Source organism: Notolabrus celidotus, chromosome 7 (assembly GCF_009762535.1).
Source record: "Notolabrus celidotus isolate fNotCel1 chromosome 7, fNotCel1.pri, whole genome shotgun sequence".
NCBI lineage: Eukaryota > Metazoa > Chordata > Actinopteri > Labriformes > Labridae > Notolabrus > Notolabrus celidotus.
In genome coordinates, this window is record NC_048278.1 from 11,658,651 (window position 1) to 11,686,165 (window position 27,515).

A 27,515-nucleotide genomic window follows, 5' to 3' on the forward strand; every position below is an offset into this window, starting at 1 on the left:
ATTCCTGTAACTTCAGTGAATGACGCTTTTGACGCCAGTTGACAGCGATATCTGCTGCGTCTGTGTGCCGCACAGCAGGCAGCATCTCCTGTGTCATCGCAGTGAACGCACCTCAGAAGGAAAGGTAAGCCACAGGATATTTTACAGTGTCAACACCAGAACTACTGTCATTAATGTTTAAGTTTCCCAGAACAAGCGTTCTAGTGTTTGTTTATTCCAGGCACGTTTGTCAACGCCATTATGTAAGCGCATCAAAGTGAGGGTCGAAATTGATAGTTGAGTGCTGTGTGGTGTTGATGTTGTGGTAATTTGATGAAGGCAAGCGGTGCCAAAAAGAGTGCAGAGGGGGTGTGGATTGGCAAAGCTGGCTGCTTACTGTCAAGGCCTGTATTGCGCACTTTCTGCGGATAAATGTCCAACCTGGCAGACATGCGGGAATCCTCTTTGTTGATCATCTTCATCATCCTGCCTCTACCACAGCAAAACAAACAGTGCAAAATGTGTAACTGTCTTCAAGGTGGATGCTGAGACCTGCAGACATTCTTTAAACGCCCTCGGCTCTGCAGTGTAATGCTCACTGGATGTTTATTGCGGCCATATCTTGTCTGTTCCAAACAATTTTATGATACACAAACTTATGCTGTAAGGATTTTCTCCAGGACAAAGAGAAGTGTAAGTGAACGTAGGCAGTCATTCAATATATGTTATCATAATATGAATACTTCATTTTCATCATGAGAATAGCAGGTGAAGTATATAATATTGTCTTAAGATGCTTTTGCTGCAAAAAACGGCTGGCTGATAAGTTTAGTCTTTCTGTCATAACACTGACAAAAGATTAAACACACTCAAATTATTTCCAATGGAGACTAAAATATGGTCAGAACACAGTTCAATGTGGACGCAGTCACAAAGTTCAGTACAATAGCTTATGAACAGCCAATGATGATACTGACCCAGCAGAATGAGCGCGTGTACGTGCCGTGGGCGCGTCTTACTGGGGGAGGATGAGTTGACAACCAATCAGAGGCTGTATGCAGCCGACTGAAGTGAAGGCCCTATACATTGAACAGCGAGTTAACTTCAATTGTTTAATGAGTAAGTCTTAAGTAAGAGAAAGACGGGAAGAATCTGATAATTTATGGTGTGAACTGGCAATATTACTCGTTTTAATATATTCATATTTTGCTTTAAAAATCATATTTTTGTCAGAAGTCTGTCTAACTCCCTGAATGATTATGGCTAGCGTTATCCCTGGAACTACAAATAACTACAACAATAAAAGCTTTAGTTCATGCTAGTTAATTTGAAACACAAGTTAAGAAACAGTGGTATTGGAGACCAATTTGAAAAAATTGTCCTATCAATAAAGGCAAAAATGCCCCAAAATATTGGGGCATATATTTTTTTAAAGAAAACATTATTCACACTTTTTTAAACTGACGTGCTACAAATGTCCAGATTTGCAACTCCAATATTAATTATAGGAACAACAATTGGAACAGCCACAGATACCTGATTACAGGGGACAATGTCAGCTAGCCTCTTTGTAGTGCGAAAATGTTTCATATTTTTTAAACGGCCATTTCAGTAGGTGCAAAACGTCTTGAACTACAGTTGAGGTCAAAATTATTAACCCCCCTTTGAAATCAGATAAAACCCTTGATTTCTCTATGAAAATGACCATTAAAAACAAGTGCTAATAGTTTATTTGTTTCCAAAATAACAAAGTCAAAATGTTCACTATGTTTGATTTGGATATTTTATTGATGCAATGAATTGAAACAAGAAAAGGTAAAAATGACACGTCCAAAATGATTAGCCCCCTGGCCATAAGTAGTCAATAGTTCACCCTTTCTGAGCTGCACATGACAACAACCTCTTCAAATAGTTCTTTACAAGGTTGGCACATGTCTCTTGAGGGATTTTGGGCCCATTCTTGCAATGTAAATTGTTCCAGCTGGTCCAAAGTCGTGGTTTTTGAGCATGGACAGTCACTTTGAGCACCTACCACAGATTCTTAACAGGATTTAGATCTGGGCTCAGTACGGGCCACTCCAGGACCTTGGTTTTGGTGTCCTTTAAGAACTGTTGGACCAATTTCAATGTCCAATGTCATTGTCTTGTTGGAAGACCCAGTCCCGACCTAAGCCTAGACTAAGAGCAGCGTTCTTCATATTATCCCTCAAAATGTCAACGTAACTTTCTTTTTTCATGATGCCATGCACCAGAACAAGGCTCCCTGTGCCTGAGGCTGCAAAACAGCCCCAAAGTACGATACTCCCACCACCATGTTTAACTGTAGGAACGGTGTTCTTAGGGTTGAAGGACTCTTGCTTTCTTGGCCAAACGTAAAAAACATCCATGTGCCCAAAAAGTTCCATCAGACTAAAGGATGGACTTCCAAAATTCATCTCTACCTTTTAAAATGTTCTCGGGCAAACCTCAGTCTGGCTCTGATGTGCCGCTCTTTGAGTAAAGGGGTTCTTCTGGGACGATGGTCCTGAAGCCCACTACGATGAAGATCCCTCACAACTGTGTTCCTTCAAACATCAAGTCCAATGGAGGTCAGGTCAGCAACAATCATCTTGGCAGATATCTGGGGCTTCTTGCTGACATCTTCGACTACTTTCCTCTCCAGAGTTCTTGAAATCTTGCGTTTTCTACCACGCCCAGGTTTGTTTCCAACAGAGTTTGTGTCCTTGTACTTTACAATGAGGCAGCATACAGCTGTTCTAAACACTGTAAAACGCCTGGACATAACAGTAACCTTCCCCCTTATCATAAGCCTCCATTATCTTCTTTCTGAGCTCAAGACTGAGTTCCTTTGTCTTTGGCATGGTTAGTAAGAGTAGTCTCTCTCAATAACGTGTTTAAGTGCCCTGTTTGGAGTCCCTTAAGTAAATCTCAATGCTGATTGAATGCTCCGGTGTAGTTAGGAAGCCAATTGACTGACAGGTGTTGTTAGGAAGCCAGCTGACTGCACAGGGGTGTTTTAAAAGCAAAAATTCACATGGGGCCTAATATTTTTGACCACCCCATTTTCCACTATATTTGATATAAAGCTATCCTAAAAAAATATTTTACATTCTTAAATGCACCAAAGCTACTAAAGAACACTAGTTAATGTTTGCTCATATCAAGTTTTATCAATGATGCAAACATTTGGCAGAATTTAAGGAAATGTTCCATAAATCCTGGGGGGCTAATAATTTTGACCTCAAGTGTATGTAAATTGTGTAGCATATTCTTACTTCTGGTGCTGCTAAAACTCTCTTTACCTTTTCATGTCTCTGCAGTAGTGTTGCCCCAGAACCCAATGTTTACTAAAACATAAAAAAAGAAAATGGCCCAAGAGTAAAAACAGCAGCTAAGTGACAGTAAACAGTGACGTCCCTTTTAGTTCTAACTCAATAATATGAATCTTTAAACTGTGAATCAAAAAGCATACTGCTTTTATCCAGTAAGTTTTGCAACTGCAGATACACAGATGCCTTACCTTAAATACTATTGGTTGATTATGTCAAGTAGAGGGTAACATAGTATGCTGTGGCTTGTGAACAAGAAATACCCTCTCTGCACAGGTTAATTCATTGTTATTCAGGTTGGACAATGGAAGTTTTAACTTTGCTGAGCTTTTACCATGTTGTTGTTCTCTGTGTGCTCTCAGATTGAAGCTCTAACATCTAATGGTTAGGTAATTACTGTTTATGAACACAAAATGCAAGTATATTACCATTGTGGGTAGTGGGAGCAGTGATAGTGCTCTACATGTCTGGCGTCTTTATCACATTAAGTGCATATTGTTGATTTTTGTTTGCTGGGGTCTTTCAGTATCTTCGAGGCTGAGCTGCCATGGGGAAGGAGAAACTCCACATAAACATTGTGGTAATAGGACATGTCGACTCAGGCAAGTCTACCACCACCGGCCACCTCATCTACAAGTGTGGGGGCATTGACAAAAGAACTATTGAGAAGTTTGAGAAGGAAGCTGCTGAGGTACATGACTCATTCTGTTCTCACTTGAATTTAAAACATGGTTTTTCATGCCTGTCTGTGTAGGTGCAGTATGCTCCTTGTGTTTTCTAGCACAACAGTGCTCTGCTCTATTTTCATGGATGTCCTGTCCAACAAGTATCATGTCTATTTCTGTGTCAGTGTCCTGATTTTTTAATGTATTTGATTGCATTTGGGGAAAGTGGTGGTTGTTAATTTATCTTTATCCACAGGCTGTAGCTGTGTTCCCCTTATTACAAGGAGTCTTACAAGTGCAGGTTAATCATCTAATGTCTTCACCAACCATCAACCTTTTAACAGAAAAACAGAACCTTCAAAAAGGCCAAAGTGGACTCAGGCAGCAAGACATGAGGCATCAACAGGGAGAATAGGAAAACTATGAGATTGTGACACTTAGTAATTCTGCCTGAGCAACTGTAGAGGCTGATGCTAAGCTATGCAAGACCTGATTCTCGTCTTTGTTCAATGAAAAATTGATTTCACCCACTGATTTCTTAGTTATGATTAGAAAAACCATCAGTTTATAGAGTGAGTTGGTTTCAGATTGTGGCACCCTTTTCCCCATTGAGATATGTCAAATTTAAAAGAAGGAAGCCATGCTCTCTGTGTGTATTAAAAGTATGTAGATGCTTAGTACAATCAATAGTTATACACACAAAACAAGGGCTTATAAGTATTTATGAACACACAAAGTGATTTATCAATCATATTGTGAAGTAAAGTAAATGTTACATTTCTTTACCTGTCTTTCCTTCCTTATTTCTATCCTTCTAGATGGGAAAAGGTTCCTTCAAATATGCCTGGGTTTTGGACAAGCTGAAGGCAGAGCGTGAGCGGGGCATCACCATCGACATCTCTCTCTGGAAGTTCGAGACCAGCAAGTATTACGTCACAATCATTGATGCCCCAGGACACAGGGACTTCATCAAGAATATGATCACTGGGACTTCTCAGGTATAAGAGAAGGAAATGAAAAAGTATTACAGACAGAGAAAAGTTATTGAGCAGACTGCTTCACACTCCTTCTCCTCTCATGCTTTCAGGCTGACTGTGCTGTGCTCATCGTGGCTGCAGGTGTGGGTGAGTTTGAAGCAGGAATTTCCAAAAACGGACAGACTCGCGAACACGCCCTTCTGGCCTACACCCTGGGAGTGAAGCAGCTCATTGTGGGCATCAATAAGATGGATTCAACTGAGCCTAACTACAGCCAGAAGCGCTATGAAGAGATTGTGAAGGAAGTCAGCACTTACATCAAGAAGATTGGCTATAATCCTGACACTGTGGCTTTTGTGCCCATCTCTGGCTGGAATGGAGACAACATGTTGGAGCCCAGCCCTAATGTGAGTATTTGCAGAAAATTCAAGTATAAGAATAGATTTTCTCGCTGGTTTTAAAGTACTTGGGTTTTAAAATGGTGCATCATAATTGCAATATCCATCTTCTTCCCAATGTGACCCTATATTAGAATTTAAAAAATGTATAATGCTGCTTTCAGACAGGATGTCGCTGTACCACTTAAATTCATTCTTGTCATTACATGAAAAAAACATAGGTTATTATATAGTATATATGGTGTTCAGTGTGTGAGTTCCATGAAAAATGCACACCTTCATTAGCAGATCAATGAAGATAAATTAGTATATTAGTGGTATGTTGTCCCCTGCAAACAGCTTGAAGGTTGACTCCAAAAATATACTACAAAACTATTGCATAGCAGACAAACTATCTCTATCTGCTGCTTCTCATAGTGCTTAAGTTTCATCTTAGTATCCCTTACTTGCGTCATTCACTTGCCTCTTAGTTCTTCCCACCAGAGATGTGTGGAGAGATGCAAGGAATTGAAAAGAGGAAAAGGAATAAGGAGATATTTTGAAAGAGACATGAGACAGCCTTTTCTTCAGTGAGTCAGTTTGTGATGATGGCACTGGACAAGCAGTCAGTCAACTTAGCAGTTGTTTGTGTCTGCTCTGCACTTTATTCATTGTAATAACATACACACAGGAACAGTTTTTGTCTCTGTATCCTGTTAAATGTTTAACAAAGTGCTGCGCATGAGGCAAAGTCTGCAGTCCGTTTATGTGTCTTACTACTTATTTGCATTTACATTAACTGTCAAACTGATCATTAACTCTATAGTTTAGAAACACAAATTCTTGTAAGATGTCTCTGAAACACTGAACATTATTTTTAGGTTTAAAGCTTCAGTGAAGATTGAAATCATGTAACACTCTTCAAACCTGATGCTGATTACTGATCAGCCTTATATAAAACTTTAACATGATGATACATGTAAAAAGTGTTTCTGATAGACAGACCCCTACTTGAATTATATCTCTAATAGAATTTAACAGGATAAATAGCTTATCATGAAGGAAAAATATGTATATTTTAAGACTGCATGACTATTTTTGTTACATGATGAATAAAGAAATGCGATTTAAAAAAAACCTTTTGGGGCGCTGGTGGCCTAGCGGTCTAAGCGCCCCACATACAGAGGCTACAGTCCTTGCTGCAGGGGTTGCTGGCTCGATTCCCGGCCGGTCAACCATTTCCTGCATGTCTTCCCCCACTCTCTACTCCCCACATTACCTGTCTCTCTTCAACTGTTCTATAAAATAAAAAAAAGGCAAAAAGGACAAAAAAAAACAAAAAACTTTTATTGACCATATGAAAGTTATGCTCTATATTTTGTGCTTAGAACTCATGTCAAACACTTTTTTGATTCCACTAATCACTTCAGACTGTTTAGAAACTTTTGTGTGTTACTGACCTGTTTCAAGGCATCCCCTTAGTGTCTGTTTCAAGGTCCCTCTTTTCTCTGGTGATGTTAAGTTTCAGTAAAGTCCAACCTTCTGCAGCATCCAATCACTGAGTTGTATGTGATACAGGAAAATGTATTTCAGTTAAAAGACATCTGCAAAGACTGTTCTCGTGTATCCTTGCATATTGCCCTTCAGATTTCCCTCCTCTCTCCTTGATCCTCTCTACTGCAAGAATCAGCAACAGCTTTTGAACACTCTTCAGCATGGCAGGTCCATAACTACTTTCGGTTCAGCCAAGGACTGAGGAAAATCATTTAAGCACTTTGGGAAGCGTTGTCTTTCACTTCTGCTTGCTCTGGGTTCAACATACATGACAGTAAAGTGATGACCTGGGAATCAAAATGTTCTGCTGTGTTGTGGCCGAATCAGAGCTGCAGCTGGGGCAGATTGCAGAGAAGAGAGGATACCCAAACACAACAAACAGAGAGAAGCACAGCATTGGCAAACAAAATCTGGCACCTTTCTGCACACCTGTGAAAAGGTTTTAGCTGTGTTTATTTTATAAAGAATGTAACCAGTGAGAGAAAATTTAGGGTATAAATGCTTTCCTTCTTTAATTAACTATTTAGTTAATCCTTCTCTCTCTTCTTTTTGGCTCTAAGTGTCAATACTTGGGTTTTTCACTACCATGTGCCACCTCATCTACAAATGTCTACAATTTATGTTACTCTTATGTTCCAGAGTATTGAAAAGTGTCAAAGCTTGTCAAAAAAAGATTCTGCAGTTGCACTCTAAATCTAAAGCTGCAGTCAGCAAAAGAGAGCGAGCAATGGTGGTGTAGTTACATAAATACAAAATGAAGAGACTGAACACAGCTCAGAAATACAAAGCAGAGAAACATTAAAATAAAGCGTTATATTCTGTTTATTTCACAGTGGTTGGAACCTTTAAACATGTCCATATCTCTGCTTAACGAAAGAGATGCCAGACTTTGTTTGATACTGAAGTCTTTTTTTTGCTATCTACTGTTAGCCTCTCTGGTCAGCTCACTGTCACAGCCACTACAGCACTAACTAATCTGATTACAGGTCAGAAAATACTGCTGTTTAAAAAAAAAACTTCTTTAACATCTCTTTAAGATGCACAAGTCAAATGTATGCAGTTGCAGAACGACTGAAAGCAGAGGAGAGAGACAGTACTGTCTTTGTGTCTCTTTTTGTTTTCTGACAGTCTTGACCTGAGGACATTTGACAGGGAGCTTCACACCATGGTCCAAGAATTGATGATATGGGATGTCTACAATAAGAAAATACAGACGGAGGGCACACTCTTTATAGAAAAACACAATATCATGTACTACTTCTGGATCATTAATGATAAAAAAGGTTATTTAAAATGTTGGTGTGTGTACTGAGACTTTTCCTGCACCACCTCCACTTGTTTGTTTTTACTACTATTGCATAGAAGTTCAATTTCAAGTTCAACCCTGTTGGCCAATGTTTATTAGTTGGTTAGTACTAGTTAGTATAGTATCACTATCTATATCCGTTCTTCTTATTATGCTGTCATGAGATCATACTAGGTGGATAGTAGCGGTCTATAGCGTTCAAACTGCAAGGCTTTGTGAAGCTGTGGCAGCTTGCCTTGCTGCAGCTGATTTAAAAAACACTGCAGTACATCAAAGTGACAGGTGCCAGCTGTTGCGGCAATTGCTTGCTGACTGAAATCAACTTTATTTGCAAAAATGGTGTTCCGTATTGTAAACCTTGAACATACATCAACAAAACTGCAACTTCAGCATCGAACAAGATCTACAAGACTCTACAAGACTCTACCTACTTTCTTGATTTATTTTAAGCTGTTACAGTAAACCTGCCTCTCCACAGATGACCTGGTTCAAGGGCTGGAAAATCAACCGTAAGGATGGTAATGCCTCAGGTACCACACTGCTAGAAGCTCTGGATGCCATCCAGCCTCCTTCACGCCCCACTGACAAGCCCCTCCGTCTGCCTCTGCAGGATGTCTACAAGATTGGAGGTGAGACAGTGTGAGTGTGGGTATCTGGAATCTTAACAGCTGCATTTTTTGTCAGCAGACCAAACTTGACGTGTTACAATTATCAAGCTCCTCAAACGTGATGGTGCTGCCAGATTATATATTAAGTGTATTTTTGGAATGAGAGCACCCTGTGATAAAGTAGAGCAGAACTAAATCAGGTTTGAAAATAGTTCCAACTGTATATCCTGATGTTAGTGTCTGTCCTTTTGTTTCAGAGCTTCTTTAATATTATGCACATTGTTCAAGCTTTAATTAGCAGTTAACAAAAACAAACCAGTACATGCTTTGAAGGTTAATCATTTCTCTACCAGGCATTGGGACCGTACCAGTAGGCCGAGTTGAGACAGGAATCTTAAAACCTGGCATGGTGGTGACCTTTGCTCCCGTCAACGTGACCACTGAGGTCAAGTCTGTGGAGATGCACCATGAGGCCCTGACTGAAGCGCTGCCTGGTGACAATGTGGGATTCAATGTCAAGAATGTGTCTGTCAAAGATATTCGCCGTGGTAATGTGGCTGGAGACAGCAGGAGCGACCCGCCACAGGAGGCAGCAGGCTTTGTCTCTCAGGTCAGCTTAGTTAGCTTCGATACTGTCAGATATTAATATTGTCAGAATCAACATAGTTATTAATCTCTCCTTCTTCACATGGCTTTATTTGGTGTCTAGGTGATTATCCTGAACCATCCTGGTCAGATCAGCGCTGGGTACGCCCCAGTGCTGGACTGCCACACTGCACACATCGCATGCAAGTTTGCAGAGCTCAAGGAAAAGATCGACCGCCGCTCTGGCAAGAAGCTCGAAGACAATCCTAAATTCCTTAAGTCTGGAGATGCTGCCATCGTTGACATGGTCCCTGGCAAGCCCATGTGTGTGGAGAGCTTCTCTGAGTACCCACCACTGGGTAAGTTACCTGCCCTCCAGAGTGATTTCTGCGTGGGGACATGAAGAAATGGTTTTATCAGTTACTGCTACTCTAAAGATGACTAAGCATAAAAAAAAGTTTCAGCTCTTCTTTATTTGGACAGACAACACACAACTTTGGTTAACATTTAACCTCCAGACCGCTTCAGTAACCCTCAGGGATGCTCATGCCAGGTGTAAATTACAAGATAGCTGTAGTGGGACCAGTCTTAACATTGGTTGTTGAATTCATTGCACAATTTTTGTAATAAATATCATAGTCACTACTCTAGATTTAAACCATGGACCCTGCAGAACATAAGCCCAAATCCAGTGTAAGGTTATCTCAGATTTAATCACTGACAATAAAAACTAAAATATTTGTCAGAGATTACAAATATTTTGTCCTTTATTCCTCCTCAGGGAGATTTGCAGTCCGTGACATGCGTCAGACTGTGGCAGTGGGAGTGATCAAAGGTGTGGAAAAGAAAGCTCCCACTAGTGGTAAGATCACCAAGTCCGCACAGAAGGCACAGAAGGTCAAATGAACGTTGTGCTGGGCTGCTGCCCCAAACGCTCACCGAGACCGAAGACACATTTGCACCCTGCTCCTTCTGCACACCATCGTCAATGTCTGGTCTATTATCACAATGCATCGCAAAAGCAGACGTAGGAAAAAAATAACTTGCCAACTACTAGTGATTAACATGTTACCACTGTTGTATGTAGGTTTTATTGTCACACAGTTTGTGGCGAAACAACACAACTCATTTGTGTTATTGTTCTCTGGTTGTGTGTTGTTGTAGTTTGAGATAGGCTGTTTGTTGATATAGCCAACAAACTTACTTTCTTAGCACTAGTAACAAGCGAGGTGTTCTGTTGGAGTAATGCTCGGTGTTCTAGCTTTAAAAGAGATATGCTAACTAGCCACAGGTAGATTGGCTTCTTGCATGTTAGCGCCTTAGAAAAATAAGCTCCTGTAAACTTCCGATAACTGAAATCTTCATGCCCAGCACTTTGCTTGACGTAGACTTCCTTGCACTTTTAAATGTTACTTGTTGCTGTTAAGTTCATGCACCTACCTGAACATACATTCATAAAAGTAAAGATGCTGACAACAGCAAGTCTTTGTGTTGGGTATTTTTTCCAAGTTTAAACCCGGGCCAATGAAGAACCCCAAAGTCTAACGAAGCAAAAACCAAACTCTTCAGAGAATTTCCTTTATTGATGAATGAGAATAAAAGTTCACTTGCATTTTCATAACATTACAGGCTTCATAAATCTAACTGAGATTATTACTAGTGTGTAAATATGTGCACATAATTTAAATAAATTAAACCAGACAGAATTTTAACATGTCAAAGGCCCGTTTTATGCCCAGTAGCAAAACGATTGCTGATCAAAAAAAGCCACAAGTCAGATTTACATTTAGAAGAGAAAATGAAGACAGTGTAACCATTTCTGTTCAGATGAACCTAAAGCACTTTTCAGGAAATTATCGATATGGAGATGATCATGTACCACAAGAGCAAGGCACCTATATAATGTATGTACTACACATTTTGTAGACTTCATATCAGAGATGAGGTCTTTTCTTTTTCTCCTGATGCATCAGTTTGAACCATAAATAGTGATATGTCTTAATGACATGGCATTCATTCTCAGTTACTAATAGGTTTGGATATGACAACCTCTTCATGCAAAATATGTTTAAATATCTCAAGGAAATTAAAATCCACTTCTTGAAAGCAAAATGACCCCAAGCCTCCTTGACATACAGTATATTCTGATTATTAAAATGGGTCTTCAATATGCAATGAGGTACTGCAAGCTAACAGTGGTTACTCACCACTAAGGCGTTGGATGCGTAATAGGTAGTATCTACCTGCAGCTCGGGGTGCTTAACTTAATTTCTTACAGCTGAGAGAGAACCACTTTCCCCTACCCGATCCTCTGTGTCTGTACCATGCACCAGGAATACATTCTGCAGCAAGTCCACTCAATGAAGCCACAATAATCCCACATTAAAACGTATGCATAAAAAGCAAAAAAATCGTCCGTGATTTCAAAAAGATTTTCTTTCCATGTAAAAACATAGCAGCAAAATGCTAAGTACAATACAAAGTAAGATGTCTCAACATCAGTGTATCTGTTCTGAACCACAACAAATTCCTCTGCTAAAACATGTATTCTGACAACACATCAAACCAAGAAATGACATTCAAAATGAGTTTTATCCTTGGCTGTCATCATCTGGAAAATTAATTGGCTTATGTATTAGAGATCTTCAAACTAGCAACAAGCGTTTCTTTGTCCACGTTCCAGACTGTACCTCAGTTCCTCCTCAAATGGACGTGTTGCACACAGCTGGCTTCTTGTGTTAATCAGCATTCTTTTGTGTACATGTGCCTTTACAGGCGTGTATGTGCAATGAACAAAAGTGCACCTCGCATAACAGATGACTGTGACATTGATAGGTGTTCTTGTGCGGTTTTTAGTAGCTACAGCAGCACTGATTCCTCTCTTCCTCTCTTCTGCAAGGCTTTTCCTGCTGCACTCATCAACCAAAGATCATTTTTAGACTTTTGAAATAATATAACCACTCATTTTGAATATTTTGAAAATCTATAGTTGTTCTGTCTTGGTATAGCAAAATCAGTTTGACTTTTCTTATTTGCTTGTCTCAGGTACTGAAGGTGGTTTGTAGACCCCAGCTGACATATTGCTTGGCCGGTCTTGATAAGCATAAAAGCCTATAATGCAGAAAACAAAGCACTGTGTGATTTAGGATTGGCTGATGTACAATGATGTATTAATCACACAAACATTCAATTCTATTCAAGTCCAAAAATTCACTTTATTGAGAGCCACCTCTCTGAAAACATTGACAGTTTTAAAAAAACGTATGTAGGTCAGGCTCTGATATTTTGTTGGATGTTATTGGCAGTAAGATATAACTTAGTCTGAAGCGATGTAGATAAATTCCATAGTAATGACTTTTTTAGGTGCATATTTTTAAAACTATCTACACATCCAGATGATTGAAAAGTATTATGTTTGTCACTGTAGAAAGTGTATTAGAAGAATCGATGTCGGACACTATAAACCTGTTTATCAAAATGCTAAGCATACATTATCTGCAGTTTAGGGGGTTAAAACTTGCATATTCACTGCAGTAGTTATAGTTTTGAGTATTATCTGAAAATATTGTAAACAACTAAAGTCATTGGTAGAGGATTGCATCAATGTAGACAAGAACAGGGAATCTTGAGTTGACTAACGTCACCACAGAAGCCCGTCATGTGATTGGATTATTTAGACGAGGATATGACACGGCTCAGCTTCTCCTTGCAGTTTTGCCCAGTGGCCGCTCGTAGTTAACAGATATCTGAATATGAATCCACATTTTGTAGAACTTTTGTTGTATTGAGGAAAATGGTCCTTGTCAAGACCAGAAGAGGCAGTAGCTATGGCTGAAATGCAATCCCAGTACACGTTGCTTATTATCTGACAACAATTAAGCATTTTCTTTAATCTCTATAAACAGACATGTTCATAAGAGTGCAGATAATCTGTGTTCATATCTGTGTCTCAAGTTTCCAGTAGGACTGTAAACAATCTCAAACAAAGGAAAGAAAGAAGTTTAAATATGGCTTATCTGTTATCAGGACTTCCAGGGCTACGCTGTAGGCCCTGAAATATTGGCATTTGCCTTGAAGGCTAAACTGTTGATTGGAACTAAGACTGTCATCAAACAGTAAAGTCAATTGACCAAGCTTGAACTCTAAGTGGTGGCCAGCAGGAGTAATACATCTGCAAATATCTAGTGGGTGCATGGTCAGGAAGTTAATTCAGGAACTCAGTTTTTCAACATATTTGCCAGGGAAGCAACTCTGTTGGATTTCATCTTTGTGCCTGGTACTCAGGTTTTAAAAAATGCATTCATCTGGACCACACTGAAGTATTAATGCCTCTGTTATCCACTCCACGAACATTAGTTATAAACGTTTTCTCAAAATCTTTGCCTTTTCTTTTTTAAGTGTGAACTCCTTCTTGCATTTCTCAGTATCTGTGACTAAAAACATGCAATGCTCATGCTGTGTCTCAAGGTCTCATATTTACCAACCGTCTTTCAGGACAAAGTTTGGTTTGCAACCATTTCTCAGTTATCTTTGTGTCCGTTATGCAAGCCTTCATCTTTTATTTTGTATTCCTCAATCATACTAAGAAACAAAAAGTAACTCATGCAATGATATGCCACATGTGATCAGCCTGTATGAAAATACTGTGATTTTTATCAAATGGATCAACATAAAAGTAAACAAAATAGGACCCCTTGTTAAACACCCACCCTCCCTCTCCCCTCCAAAAAGGATAAAAACTGTCTTTGTGAGGTGAAATTTGCGTGCCTTCTGAACTGGTAGGCAAGTTTATTTTAGCCGTACATGTGGCATGTTCAGCAATTCGGTGCTGCCAGCAGAGGGGGGAGACGCATGGCCACTGGCCAGGCTACTGTTAGAGCCCCGGGACCCTGCCCCTGGTCTGCTCCCTGTCCTCTGGAGCTCTAAGGAGTAGACAGGGGTCTCTGCAGTCCCCAGTGACAGGAAGTCAAATCCCTGTGTCTCCATCTCCCTGTCACTGATAAAGAGGTCCTCCTCACCCCATCCAACTCCACCACTCCTGCTTATATTAACCCCACCACCCCCTCCTCCCCCAGGGTCTTGGCTGCTGCTGTGGAAGCCGATGGGGGAGTCACTGCTTGTACTGGGGCTCGGGGATGAGAGACTGTGGCTGTGGTGGGCGTCCTGAACAGCTCCTGGAGCTGCCTGCATCAGGTCCTGCACTGACATGGATTTGCCCAAGCTACGGTCCATCTTGTTGGGGCCAGAGCAGCAACCCAGGGCTGGTGGCACCAGAGGGTGCCCACTTCGGCTTGGAGGGGGTGGTGGTGGAAGTCTTGCCAGAAGAGGAAACCCTCCATCTGCTACTCCTCCACCGCCACCACTGCTGCTGATACTATTTGGGGTGAGGAGCGGGGAAGAGCTTCCTACAGCCTCCTCTGTGCCACTTTCAGGTGTGGTGGCTTGGGCCTGGCTGTGATGATGGCGGGGAAAATGTGGATGATGGTGGTGGTGGTGGTGATGGTGATGGTGAGGGTGAGGCAGAGGGGATGGGCTGAAAGGGGAGGATGCGAGGTTGGAGGGGGGCGTTGAAGAGGAGGCATTTAGATTAAGGTTGAGCTCATTGGGTGGTGCAAGGATTAGATGGAGTCCTCCCTTTGAAAGATGGGGGTTGGTGGAGGAGCGTGTGACACAGCCACTAGAGGGGGGTGCTCCACTGCTGCTGACTTGGGTGGAGCAGGACAGGTCCTTGCTGAAGACAGGGGAGTGGTAGTCAGAGGTTTGGTCCAGTTCGAACAGGGGCAGAGAGGAGAGCGTGAGAGCTGAAGATGAACCTTTACGCAAAACCTGACGATAGATGTCGAGCAGGGAGTCAAGCTTTGACTCAATCGACTGGACCTGTGAGGAGAAAAGGAAGGCATGAAGAAATAAAGAAAAAAATTAAACGAGAGGAAGGACGGTGTTTGAAAGCAAGTTTAGTTAGGCTTCCCCCTTATCTGCTGAGGGATAAGGGGGCATCAATGCATCAGCCTTAATGAAATTCTGGGGTACATTTGTAGTATAAAAAGCAAATTTTCATCTATCAGTGAGTTCTTTGGAATAATTTTAATCTTATTCAAAATTAACTCCAGCTAAATTCATAATTTGATTTCCAATTATAGTGCTACATTAAGCCAACATGCCCTGATGTCATGTAGACTTTCTGTAAGTTTAAGATTGGAATTGATCTACTGATGTTACGATTGGATAAAAAATCGCAACTGGACTTTACTTATATTATGCCCTTCAATCTTTGACTACTCAAAGTGCTTTACACTAAACGTCATGTTCCTCATATCCACACACATACACAAACACACACATACACACAAACACAATGTTGAAGCTGGCCACTGACCTGCCCACCAACATCTACACTGATACACTTTCATTTAACACCATGAGGGATTTGGGGCTCAGAACACTTTGACATGTGTACTGGAGGAGTTGAAGATCAAACTGTCGTGTAACGTTAACACAATAAATGCTGATTTGATTGAAAAGACTCCTCAATTCAAGACAACGAGTGACCAGCAGAGTTGTGTGGTGTGAGTCTCAACAAATTGGTTGCCGGAAGCAGGTCAGTGCCTTACAACTATCAACATAACCTAGAGTTCTGCTACTGTACCTGTACTGTCAGTAGCAGGACTGCAAACTGCACATGGTGAAAACAGATGGTGCAGGAAAGAGCTACACAGCTGCACAGAAAGTGCACATTGGGGATTTGCTTATCGCAATGGAAGTCACCACTCAGGAAGGCACTGAACCTTTTCCCTCTGAGAGACCCCAAAAACAGACTGCATCTTATGTACCTGTGCAACAAATGCTCCAGATATGGTATATATATTGTATAACTGAGATAAATTGTGTTCTGTCTTGTACAGAGACATTTTACATTTTCAAGCTTAATTTTTACTTCTGTCCAAATGGGTTATAAAAAGATTTAAAAAAAAAACTATATTTATAGTGATTTGTCTGTGAGCATAGGTGAGGAGAACATGAGAAAGAGATTAAGTGCTTTTGTAATACTCAATTTGGCCAAGAGAGGCTGATGTGCTCCACTATCTCATGCTAAATAAGCTGAAGGGATTCAGGTTTTATTCCAGATAACTATGTATTTCTTCATGCATTATAAAAATAAATAGCAAGATATTTCACAATACTGCTGTGTCTTTCAGTTGGCTATGAATGTGTTTTTAGTCAATTAAAAAGTGACGGGTTGGCAGAAACTGTTTCTCATAACACTGGAGAGAAGTTCACCATGATCTTAAGTTTTACATGCCTGTCAGAGCCTCTGAATATGTAAAAGGAACGGGTCTACTCCAAAATAGGAGAGGTGATGTAAACTGGTCCCCTTACACAGACAGGAATGTTTAATACACTACTTGAGAATACATAATAGAAAAGCAAAACACAGACCTGCCGCTCCACCTTACAGACGCGACCCAGCATGCTCATGTCCTCTAGAATATCTCCATCCGACAGGAGCTTCTCCCGAATCTTCTTATCCAGAGGGATCTGGCCTCTACCAAGGATTTGGTCCACTCTACAACACACACACCGCACAAGCACACAAGTGCACACAAAAGCACATGCGAACACAAAAAGACATTAATGAAGGGAAGAACAGAAAGTGACACAGAAAAGATAAACAAAGTGGCACACAGAGAGGAGGGAAGCTTCAAACTGAAACCATAATAGATCCTTGTAAGTTTTAAGAAGAAATAGAGAGGTTTTCCTTCCTCACTGGATTATTGAGAAACATTACGCACCCATAAGGATGGGATGTGTGCCAATGTCTCTTGAGAATAAAATGGTTGGAATCACAAAATGTTCTTCAATTAACTGAGAAAAATGGATTACCGTAATGTTTCTCAATCCAATGAGTTTCAGAATTACTTTCCTTAAAGGGGAACTCCAGTATTTTTTTACTTTGACAATTCTTTAGTATAAATACTTGTTTGGGGTCTACATGACTGATTCACTGAAGTTTTTAGAATACTGAGTAGTACTGTAACTTAATATAATATATCTAATGCACCACTTAAGTGATTATTTTTTATACTGACAGGCTCAAATCTTTATTCAAACTGTCTAAATAAAGCTAGTATATTTTCCGAACTGATGACAGAAGTTAGCTACAGATTCCATTGAAAAAAGTAGCTGTTTAACCTTATAAATATATGGGAGTTACTTGTCTACCACTGCCTCAGCTGGTTAGTTAGTTTGTGTTTCACTGGCATTTTTTATCCAACACATCCTTTTACAAAAGCAAAGCAACAACAACATGAGTAGAGGCAGAGGAAGACACTTAGAACAACATTTTGAGCCTCTCAGTTGCAAAAACAAATACTCCAAATGAATACTTTTGAGTGGTTCACTAGAAGTTTATGTCACAGCCATAGTGATTCCAAAAGTTTTAGTACATAATAGTCATTTAGACCCTAATGTATTTTGAAAAAGGGCTGAAGCTTGACAATACCTGAGTCCCCCTGAAAGTAACAGGGTTAAATTCATCAGAGGGTAAACCAAGGCAGTGTCATGCAGTTAACAACATTTTGGACAAATTAAAGAAGATTCTGAACTCTAAACTTGACTCATTACTAAAGATGTGCATTGTGAGTGTGATTTGAAGTACTTTATTTACTGTCTTTTTCAGTATTTGTTTAAAATCAAAGATAAATGTATTGATAAAATGAGTACTAATACAAATACTGTTATGAAAAGAGTAATGTAGGTGTGCTGATCATGTAGTGTACAGTTTTGGTCAAAAAGAGCTGTTATTGGGCTTTTTATGTAGGGTACCATAGTATGATATAATTTCTAACCAAATAATTATTTAAATGGTTGGTTGATAATGAGATTTATCAACCAAGCAGTTGGTAGTTATAAACTTGCCATCGGGAAGGCATGGGTTACAGTGTCTACCAATAGTATCCTATCTCTAATCTGATGACCACACCAGATTTTGTGTATGCTGCAGTTAAAGTGAACATTATGTGCCAGCAGGTTTCAGTGTTACAGCAGTATCAGCTAGAAGGCATATAACGTTATGCTTTGAGGATGTGGTTTCTATGTGTGGATGGGTGGGCGTGTGTGTTTTCCAAAATATATTTAATATATCGTACACAGTTGTCATGAGAGTCCCTGTGTGTCACATAAGTCACTAGTCTTTCTCTCATAGACTGTATATAAGAAGTGGATGTAACCACTGGAACAGGCATTTTTGAGTCATGATCTTGGTTTTGTGTGGCCAAATCTTCAATCATCAATCATCATTGGTGCTAAGTTTGTTAGAAAGGTGAATCTACATTGGAAGGCTACATTAGGTGGGGAAAAATGGGCTTTCAAATTATGTTGATAATGGCAGAGAGTCCTTTAATGCCACTAAATGCTACAATAGACATTTATCCGGTAGCTGTGGCAATAACCCAGCAAACCGAGCTTACTTATAATTATATTAAGAAACAGTTAATGAAACTGTAGTCAATAAATAGCTTCATGCTGTGATTAAGACTTGTAGCTAGTGATTGAGATGATACATTTGTTTACTCGTGTTCTTTTTCTAGGCTTTTTTTTTTGCAGCTGCTTACTGGTCATGTAAAGAACGCAAGTTTAAGGCTGTTCAGCACTGGCTTCACTGTACATACAAGAAAACTGCATCTGCTTCTAATATACAGTCTATGACTTATCATCAAATAAGCAAAGCACGTCATGCCAAAACCAAAGTCAGTATGTTGAGAAGCTATGTTAGTCTGCAGTTAAGGATGGTTCACGCCCAGGAGAGAAGTGGGTTATTAAAAAAGCAGTGCATGACAGTCATGCTTAAAGAAAGGTTTCATTTACTTTCAAGTCAGTCAGTTCAAGACCTCTATCTTTTATCCATCTTTTTCCAGAGTCTTTGAGTCAAACCACCTCATTGAATGACTGAACTTAAAAGAAACAAAACCCCATCATCATTTCAAAAAAGGTGGGGCTATTCTGACCCCTGTGTGGAGTTCTTTCTGCCCTGGCTGTAATAAACAGGCAGGGAGGGGGTGGAAAAGGTCTTGGCTCGGCTGCTCAGGGTCTGTGGGCCTACTATCATGTCCAGCCTGTGAGGGAAGCAAAGGAAACACAGGCACGCAAAGGTACACATGTACATACACACGCGTCAATACAAAACACAAAATGCAAATATCAAACACACATACAAACATCCACATGATACAAATATACCAAAGGGTACACATGCACAGGGTATAAGTGAACACTCAAAAACATATACACACAATGATACAGATGAGTTACAGAACGGTCAAACAGCTTTGGAAGGAACGTGGGGACAAAATTACAGTCATTGTGCGTACCTGGTCTGCAGGCTCTTGATGCGACACAGCATGTCCAGGTGACCAGCAGAATATTGCTCAATCACATCTTTGACATCATAAGGACGCAACGTTTCCTTAAATTTCTTCTTTGCCACATGGAATTTCATTATCCTGTACAAAAAGAATAATTGTTGTTCTTTAATCTGCCACAAGGGGGAGCTCTCATATAGTCAGTGCACAGTACAGTCAGCCACTCTGAAACCTAAGATATTTCACAGCTAATGAAAACAAACACTCCCCTTATCTTGCTTTTTTAGAAATGTGCTGAAAAAGGGGAAATTACATGCCATGGACTGGTTTCATCATACAAAAGCAAACTATTAAAAAACACCTGTACTTTCACTCCACTTGTAGAGACAAAAACATCCAGTGAGCTTATGGCCACGTATTTCAGCTGTGTTTGTAAAAATATCACCCTGGAAAAGCAGCTCTCCAAATGTACGTAGCTATAGAGCCTAGGAGCTGAATAGAAGAATATTTAACTGCAAATTCTTCTGCACCTTTACTAGTGCTTTGGTGCTTAAAATAAGGAATTTAATTGGGATAAACTTTTCCGCCAAACCACATCTTGAAGTTATTCATACTTTATTGCTTCATTTTAAAGCTCCTGAATACTTGACATATATTCCAATAAATTGAGCATTGCCTGCGAGCCAGTTCAGGCAGGCAACTCGAGCTGCAATGATGTCACATTTGCCATGCACCATTCTTGCAATCCCCTGACAAAAGCATTCTCCCAGTTAGGCGGTGTATTTAAAGGGAAATTTCAGTTGTTGATCCAACAGCTGATCGGTGTGTATCCGTGCTCATGCAGCGGAAGAACACCGGTCTGCGAGGTGCGTCCGAAAATAGTGCCAAACAAAGGGGGTTTTCTGACGGCAAACTGAATAGCTCCAATTTTTTTTTTACTGGTTCATGCATTTGCACCGTGATTAGTGACTGGACCATATTTTCTCAACTTTAGCAAAATTACGTGAAATAAGTGGCCCCATCCGCAGAGAATTGTAGCCTAGCTAGCCTGCCGGTCCTCTGGGAATTTTCTCATTAAAGGGGAAGAGCTTACTGGCACTCATTGTGGCTAGCAGGAGCAATAGTGTACTGTAACTCATACGACACCACTTCCAAAAAAACTGAAATATCACTTTAAGCTAACAGATGTCCGGTCTCTGCCTTTGCTTTGCCAATGCTGCCACTGTCCTGCACCAGTGCTGGGCAAACTTTCAGCCCCACCACCTCCCCAGCTTCCACCTGCAGGTTCCGACTACAGGGGTTTTTAGATATTAACTCATCAGTCCTCAATTTTTGTATTTAAAGTTAATCTACGCTAAATACAAACAATGTTGTTCTGCTGCACAAAGTTTTGACCAATGAGAGCTGACAGCCTGAACTACTGATGCATAAGACACACAGTGTCTCTGTGATAACTTTCCAAAGCTCTGCACTGTTAATGCTTACACTAACAACATTTCCTGTCTCAGCTTTGTTTTCAATCACATGAACCAGAGATGATCTAAATATAAGCTGAGAATAAATCTTCCGGTCATCTTAATCCTCTGAACACATTCAATCAGCAATGTTATTTGAAGGCAGGGGGTTGTAATCAGGGTTTGTTTGCATGCAGCCTTGGCGGCAGAAGAACACAATATCAGTTTGATTGAAGAAGGAAGTCTCATTTCCTCCGCCTCACCTGACGGCTCTGATGACAGATTTGACTGAAGGCAACAGGTCCTCTACTGAGATCTCACAGTGACAGCCCTTCTCATCAACACCATCCTCGACGGCCATGTTAGAGTCTGCTGTTGGGGGGAGAGAACACAGGAATGGGTAAATATTCAGTTTATGTTTATTGTCACGAGATGCACTTATCATACAACCCTAAAAAAGGGATGTTTTTCTTCCTCTAATTAATAACATTTACACAAAAAAAATAATAATTCCTTCCTTTACATCTCTTTATGGGGCATATAATATGTTTAGACATAAATAAAAACTGAAATCTCTATAATGAGATCTTTTGGCCACTTTGGGGTTGGTTGACAGGCCAAAATCATTCCACTAACTTTCTTTCTTTGATACAGGACTGCAAATGTGCCCACAAACAATTACTTGTGCATTTTTTAGCCTTTATTTTAAGTTGTGTTGACATCCATCTGATGAAACAGTTATACAGTTGCTCTCCTTCTACTAATTTTTCATTTGCCACTGATTCCTGGTGAGAATATGTGACTCCTAAGCAGCTTATTGCTCTGCTTTGTTGACCAGCTAGATGTTGTCACTTCACCTGTTTACCAAATGTTGCTGAGCAGTATGTGAATACAGATTTATCTGATGTTGATAGCTCTTATGGTCTGCCATCTTTCAGAGCATCTCAAAGATTTTATCTCTGCTTTGAAGAGAAAATTGACCTCTGAGGATCAGGATGCAGAGATTCCTTGCTTATTAAAAAATGTGAGTACAAACTGTACTGTTCAAGAAGGGGGACAGTGTAATTACATGGAAAAGGGTCCAAGATGGCAGTTTCTTTATTATCTAAAAAAAAATGTAAGTACACACTGCGGACACATCAATGCATCGAATAAGTTCTTATAAGAAATGTACACTGAACTATATTTAAATTCACCACATGCACTCATGTTATTAACCCCTAATACCTGTCCAGAATCAGTGTTGACAGGACTGCTCTCTCAGAAGCTATTCTTTACCTCACGTGAAAAACTGGTAGCTTGTGATGCTTTATGATCGTATCTGATTCATCATAACATCACTCCTATTTCTTTTGATACTTGTATCCCTTTTTACTCTTTCTTTTTGTGGTTTCTCATGGTTGAGGTGATGAAAAATGAATGCAATTCAAGACACTTTGCTCCTTGATAGAGGCAGAGTAAGAGTGAGTCACCTGATTGAAACTACAACTGTACTAGCTATCATTTGCTCCATTTAACAAAAGTTGCAACCTCTTTTCCCTTTCAAATGTAGTCGTAATAAATAGGAAATGTTTCCTGTCTTCTAACCTCTCAGCTAGCCAACATGGCACTGACAGAGAATGATCAGATGGAGCATGGCTAACAAACAATCCAGTTCAGTTCTGGAAAGCTTGGTTATTGGATCATCTCCACCTGAAGCCTTAGCTAGCATATCACCCATATTCCTGCCTAAGCTCACCACCCCTCTTCCATCAACCCATCAGTCCAACCACACACACCAACTGGCTTTTACTCAGGAGGGCCTGCCAGGCCGGCAATGCCAGTCCAAAGGAGGAAAGTGCTAATGACCATCAACATTCATCCCATCAGCTGTCAAAATTGGTGAGCAAAACCAGTTGAATCCCCCACCAAAACACTTCAGTTGAGTACAGCTAATCAATCCTGGGGACTGAGAAATCTCAAGATTGGAATCAAAGAAGTAATTGGACTTTATTGTTACCTTTTTATGTTGAGGGTTTGATCAGAAGATCCATACAGCCATGTTACATTGTTACCTTGAGTCAAAGTTAGTAGTTTGTACCCCTGATGCTTTATGTTTGGTGAGGCTCACCTTGCCCTGAGTTTGGTTTTATACTAAACTCCTGATATATGGAACCATTGCTTGAGCATTTTGTTGTATTTTTATTTAAAACCAGAAATAGTCAAGAAACCAGTGTCTCGAAGCCATCAGACTCTTTTACAAAACAGTACCTTACGGTGGGTATAGGTTTTGGTAGCATACTGCTCTTTCTTGTAGCAAGTCTATGTTATTGTGTATTACACTAATTATTGTGTTGGGTAAAATAATATAACAAGGAGTATGGTCTAAACCAAGCGGCAACCTCCGGTTTAAAAATATGAGTCCAATGCGGAAGTGCGAAAAACTGCAGTTCATTGAGGATCCACTTGAGGCTGGATCCGGAAGTACCAGAAACCACATACACACCATTTCAAAAAAGATGATCTTAACTGCAGAAATAAAAATGTTTACAGCCTGGTACAAAAGACGAGTGTAGTCTGGATAGCTCATTTCTCGATCGGCTCACACTGTAGGGGGGTTTAATTTTTTTCAAGATAGAGATTACGAGTCTTCTAATGAGAGGCACAGCTGACTTGATTGACAGGTGGGAACACTGTAGCTGTTGGCTAGGAGGCTCAAAGCCCGCCTCTTTACGTCACAATAACTCGACAGCATCAATATGGCTGCAGCCGACGATTGACCTCAAAACGGTGCTTCAGAAACAGATGGGTGGCGTCACGGATACTACGTCCATATTTTATACAGCCTATGGTCTAAACCTGCTCTTTTTGTAAAGTGTCCTAAGATCATTTGAAGTTATGAATTGGCTATTTTTAAATGAAAATTGATTGAATGATGTATTGATTATCAGAGAGTGGAATAGCTGGACAGAGTCACTCACCATCAGTGGTGGAGCGCGACTGGCTCTTAAGGCGGAGTGAGGGTCTGAAGCGCGTACGGTCGTTGAAGCTCCAGCTCTTCTGCACCTTGGCTGGACTGGTGCCCTCTGCTCCAGTCTCTGCCACCGGAGAGCGCCTGTCGTTCACAGAGGAGGACTGCCTGTTCTTGATGCTTTGGCCTCGAGGGCTCGCCAACCTCACCCTTTCTTTGAAGCTCAACTTCTGACTGTGCAGTGAAACACAGATGATAGAGAGGGGAGATTGAGTGAGGAGAAGTAGAAGAAGATGGGAATGACGTTGTTTGGGAGGTGGAATGACAGATAGAGAAAATATGGTAAAAGTTGTAAAAGTTAAGGGCAACAAAATAAATGATCCAGAGCCAAAATTCTGTTTCTTTACACAGTCTTACAGCAGTCATCATTCAGAACTTTGTCAACCTGGATAACAGTGTGCAGCAGCAAGTTAAGATGGAGAGGCCAGCATGCATTGCAGCAGTGCAGTAGATGCCAAACAAAATGCAAGCAGAAGTTATGCATGAAACCTCATTTATTTGTTTTTTGAAGCTTTATGAGTGTATTTGTGTTTTATTTCTGATGCCTGCTGGAGTTAAACATAGTATGTGAACCATCAATACTCATTTTGTTGATTATATATAATGTGATGTTATGTTCACGTAAGGTGTCCCAAAGGGTGAGGTAATGAATTAAAGTTAATAAAAAATTACTTGTGTAAAGTTAGAAAAAAAAGGGGGGAAGAGATGGAGAGAAAGTTAAGGAGTGGCTGTGTTTGTTCAATTTAAGAAAATAACTGCATGCAAAGGCAGTGCAAAAGCATCAGGCATGGCTCGTTTAAAAGTGGTGCAACATGTTGGATTGAACATGTGTAACTGTGCATTGAAGGAAATTTATAAAATAAAATATAATGAAAGAAATTATGTGTAAGAGATGCAGGGAATGAAAATACTAGTTAAATAGTCAATCTGCTGATTTTTAAAGCAATGAGCAGATGTTGGAGAATTGTGAAAAAGAATCACTTTCACATCCTCTTTTTAGAATGATATGTTGAAATATCAGTCATAAATACATGTTCATCTTTTTAGGGGCTCAGTTATTTCCTAAAACAGCTGAGTTCAAACTGTTTTTTTTTAAGTTTCTCAGAAAGCAATGAATTCTCAGAATTTTTTTTCAGCTGCTGATTAATATCTACTTAGATCAAGAGCACTGGTGGAGATTTTCATTAAAATGTGTTGTCCATATTGACTTTAAAGGCACTGTGTGGAGTTGTCATGTTTTGATTCTGGTGACCCATGTAGACAAAATCTGTAGTTTTTCCACGATGAAGACTACATTTCCCATGAGCACCATCACCTGCTGTAGTAAAGCCAAAGCGCTTATTTGTTGTGGAAGCAAACTAAAGAACACTTTTACTACTACTAGTGAAATTATCTCATTTTACTGTGTGGGTCATGAAGAGGCATCATTATCAGTGATAATTCCACACAGTGCCTTTAAGTATTTGTTTTTAACAGTTTTGGATATTACTATAAAGAAAGACATCAGAAATTACTATTATTCTTTTTGGATCAGTGCAATCTTCTTTTTCTTTCCATGTGAAATGTTGACATGGAAAAATAAATCTATAAATTGACAAGACGTATCTCGTATTTGATGATAAGTCAGCACGTTATGTCTCTGTATGAGTGCCATCAGTGATGGAAGAGAGAGTACCATACAGCTCAGGGTATTAGATAAGGGAAGTGAAGCTTGATATGTAGTTTAGATGTGACACCAGGAGCTGTTTTAAGAAAAAAATTAAATTCTTATGTTTAATATCTCTCCCCTGTCAATAAAAAATAAACTAATCATATCACTAGATGTACTACAGACTGAAACCTGGTTTGAATATTCTGAACAAATGCAGTCAAAACCAAAGTCACAACAGGCAGAAGTAGCGCATTGCTCAGGCAAAGATCAAACAAAGGCAGGTAGGTTTTTTCTACTATAAAGGTGACTGATGTCTCCCTGAAATAACTCTGCAGCCTCTCTGCCTCCTACAGATACTCATGCACCAAGAATTAGTCAGCATTCCCATATAGAGATGTCACGTAACCGCAGCAGCAATGCTGTGTATACCTATGTTTCCGAGTCGTACGCCTCCTCAGTAGCTTCTGTTTATTACTAAGAGTTTTACTAAAAAAAACCAAGAGGAGATAGACAGACGGTGATGTGTTACATGATGCAGAACCAGAGGAGGGAAAATGTTTATCTCAAAATGTTTCCTGAGGGATAACACTGAACTTCTTTACCCTTCTTTACTGTCCTTCTGGTTTATTTCATGTTGTATAGTGCTGTTCACCCGAATAACCAAAGTTAACCCTTAAAATCCTCTCAGATGGTAGAGCAGGCATCACATGTGCAGAGTCTACAGTCGTCAACACTGGTTGTAGGATCAGTTCCTGGACCTGAGATGGTTTGGTACATGTAATCCCCCACTCTCTTCCCACATTTTTCACTTGTCTCTCTCAAGCTGTCATCTCAAATAAAGAGAGAAAGCCCCCCAAAAAGAAGAATCCTCTTGGAAAGAAGTGGTACCCCAGTGCCAATATCTTTTATTTTGGCTTAGTGTGATGTCATTTCTTTGAATGAATTTTAATGCTTCATATTCCTGGAATCTTTACAACCTGATCTAAAGATTATACATTGAAAAAAATAACCCAATACATTGTTCATCAATTTTTTGCTAAATAAACACAAAACAAATCTGAGTGTAGAAACATGAACCAAACATTTTTCAATAGATGTTATTTGTTTGAATAAAATCTTAGTTCTTGAGAACGGTGCAAAGACATGAGAATTTCCTCCAAAATAAAAAAAATACAGTGCCTTCATTGTTAGTTTGGCTTATTACCCAGCTTTGTCAAATACTTGATTCTAATTGGTCAAAACCCCATAACAACAGCAATCCAATCTCAATAGCAATAGCAACGCCAGAGACATTGTAATCTTACAGGTCATATCAAATCAATCTGCAGAGAGCTTCAGCACATTTCCCCTGCACCTGTTGATATGGCAGTAAAAACATGAATGTCTGTCTCAGGCCGGTCTTGGGGAATAATAGCACAGGGCACAGATGTTATAAAAACCATCCTGACCTTCAATCCAGGCAACAGCAGAAGAGATGATGAGAGCATCCCTAAGCTGCTGATCTTTAGAAAGTTACTTGAACCATAAGTGGTAGTGATAACAGCCATGGGACTATGGTTCAAGGACTAACCATGGAATCAGAGTGACTATCCTTTTAGCGCTATAAAAAACATATTTTTAAATGAATAACATTGTCTTTATATCAATATTTTGTGTAAGCTT

General features: G+C 39.9%; 2 protein-coding genes across 5 annotated transcripts in view; one reads left to right on the forward strand and one right to left on the reverse strand.

Moving 5' to 3' along the window:
- Nucleotides 1-16: 16 nt before the first annotated feature.
- On the forward strand, nucleotides 17-10,862 carry LOC117815825 (elongation factor 1-alpha 1-like). 3 transcript variants are annotated; one of them, XM_034687773.1, is made up of 8 exons: nucleotides 17-124; nucleotides 3,835-3,999; nucleotides 4,792-4,971; nucleotides 5,061-5,357; nucleotides 8,666-8,816; nucleotides 9,149-9,405; nucleotides 9,505-9,739; nucleotides 10,162-10,862. In XM_034687773.1, exons 2-8 carry the CDS (start codon nucleotides 3,856-3,858, stop codon nucleotides 10,284-10,286), a joined length of 1,389 nt encoding a protein of 462 aa, XP_034543664.1. In that variant the 5' UTR covers nucleotides 17-124; nucleotides 3,835-3,855; the 3' UTR covers nucleotides 10,287-10,862. The 3 variants fall into 3 exon arrangements, with proteins under 3 accessions (XP_034543664.1, XP_034543666.1, XP_034543665.1); XM_034687775.1 differs by lacking the exon at nucleotides 17-124 and adding an exon at nucleotides 419-672; XM_034687774.1 differs by lacking the exon at nucleotides 17-124 and adding an exon at nucleotides 983-1,098.
- Nucleotides 10,863-13,769: 2,907 nt separating this feature from the next.
- kcnq5b (potassium voltage-gated channel, KQT-like subfamily, member 5b) overlaps nucleotides 13,770-27,515 on the reverse strand; it is a 133,275-nt gene continuing 119,529 nt past the window's right edge. Inside the window, exons 10-15 of one of the 2 annotated variants that reach the window (XM_034687770.1) lie at nucleotides 24,153-24,376; nucleotides 21,456-21,564; nucleotides 19,748-19,879; nucleotides 19,385-19,492; nucleotides 16,818-16,944; nucleotides 13,770-15,257 (exon numbers count right to left, since the gene is read on the reverse strand). In XM_034687770.1, coding sequence (XP_034543661.1) covers nucleotides 14,169-15,257; nucleotides 16,818-16,944; nucleotides 19,385-19,492; nucleotides 19,748-19,879; nucleotides 21,456-21,564; nucleotides 24,153-24,376 — 1,789 coding nt within the window. In that variant the 3' untranslated portion in view covers nucleotides 13,770-14,168. The remainder of the gene's footprint in view (nucleotides 15,258-16,817; nucleotides 16,945-19,384; nucleotides 19,493-19,747; nucleotides 19,880-21,455; nucleotides 21,565-24,152; nucleotides 24,377-27,515) is intronic. The other variant, XM_034687772.1, reaches the window with a different exon arrangement.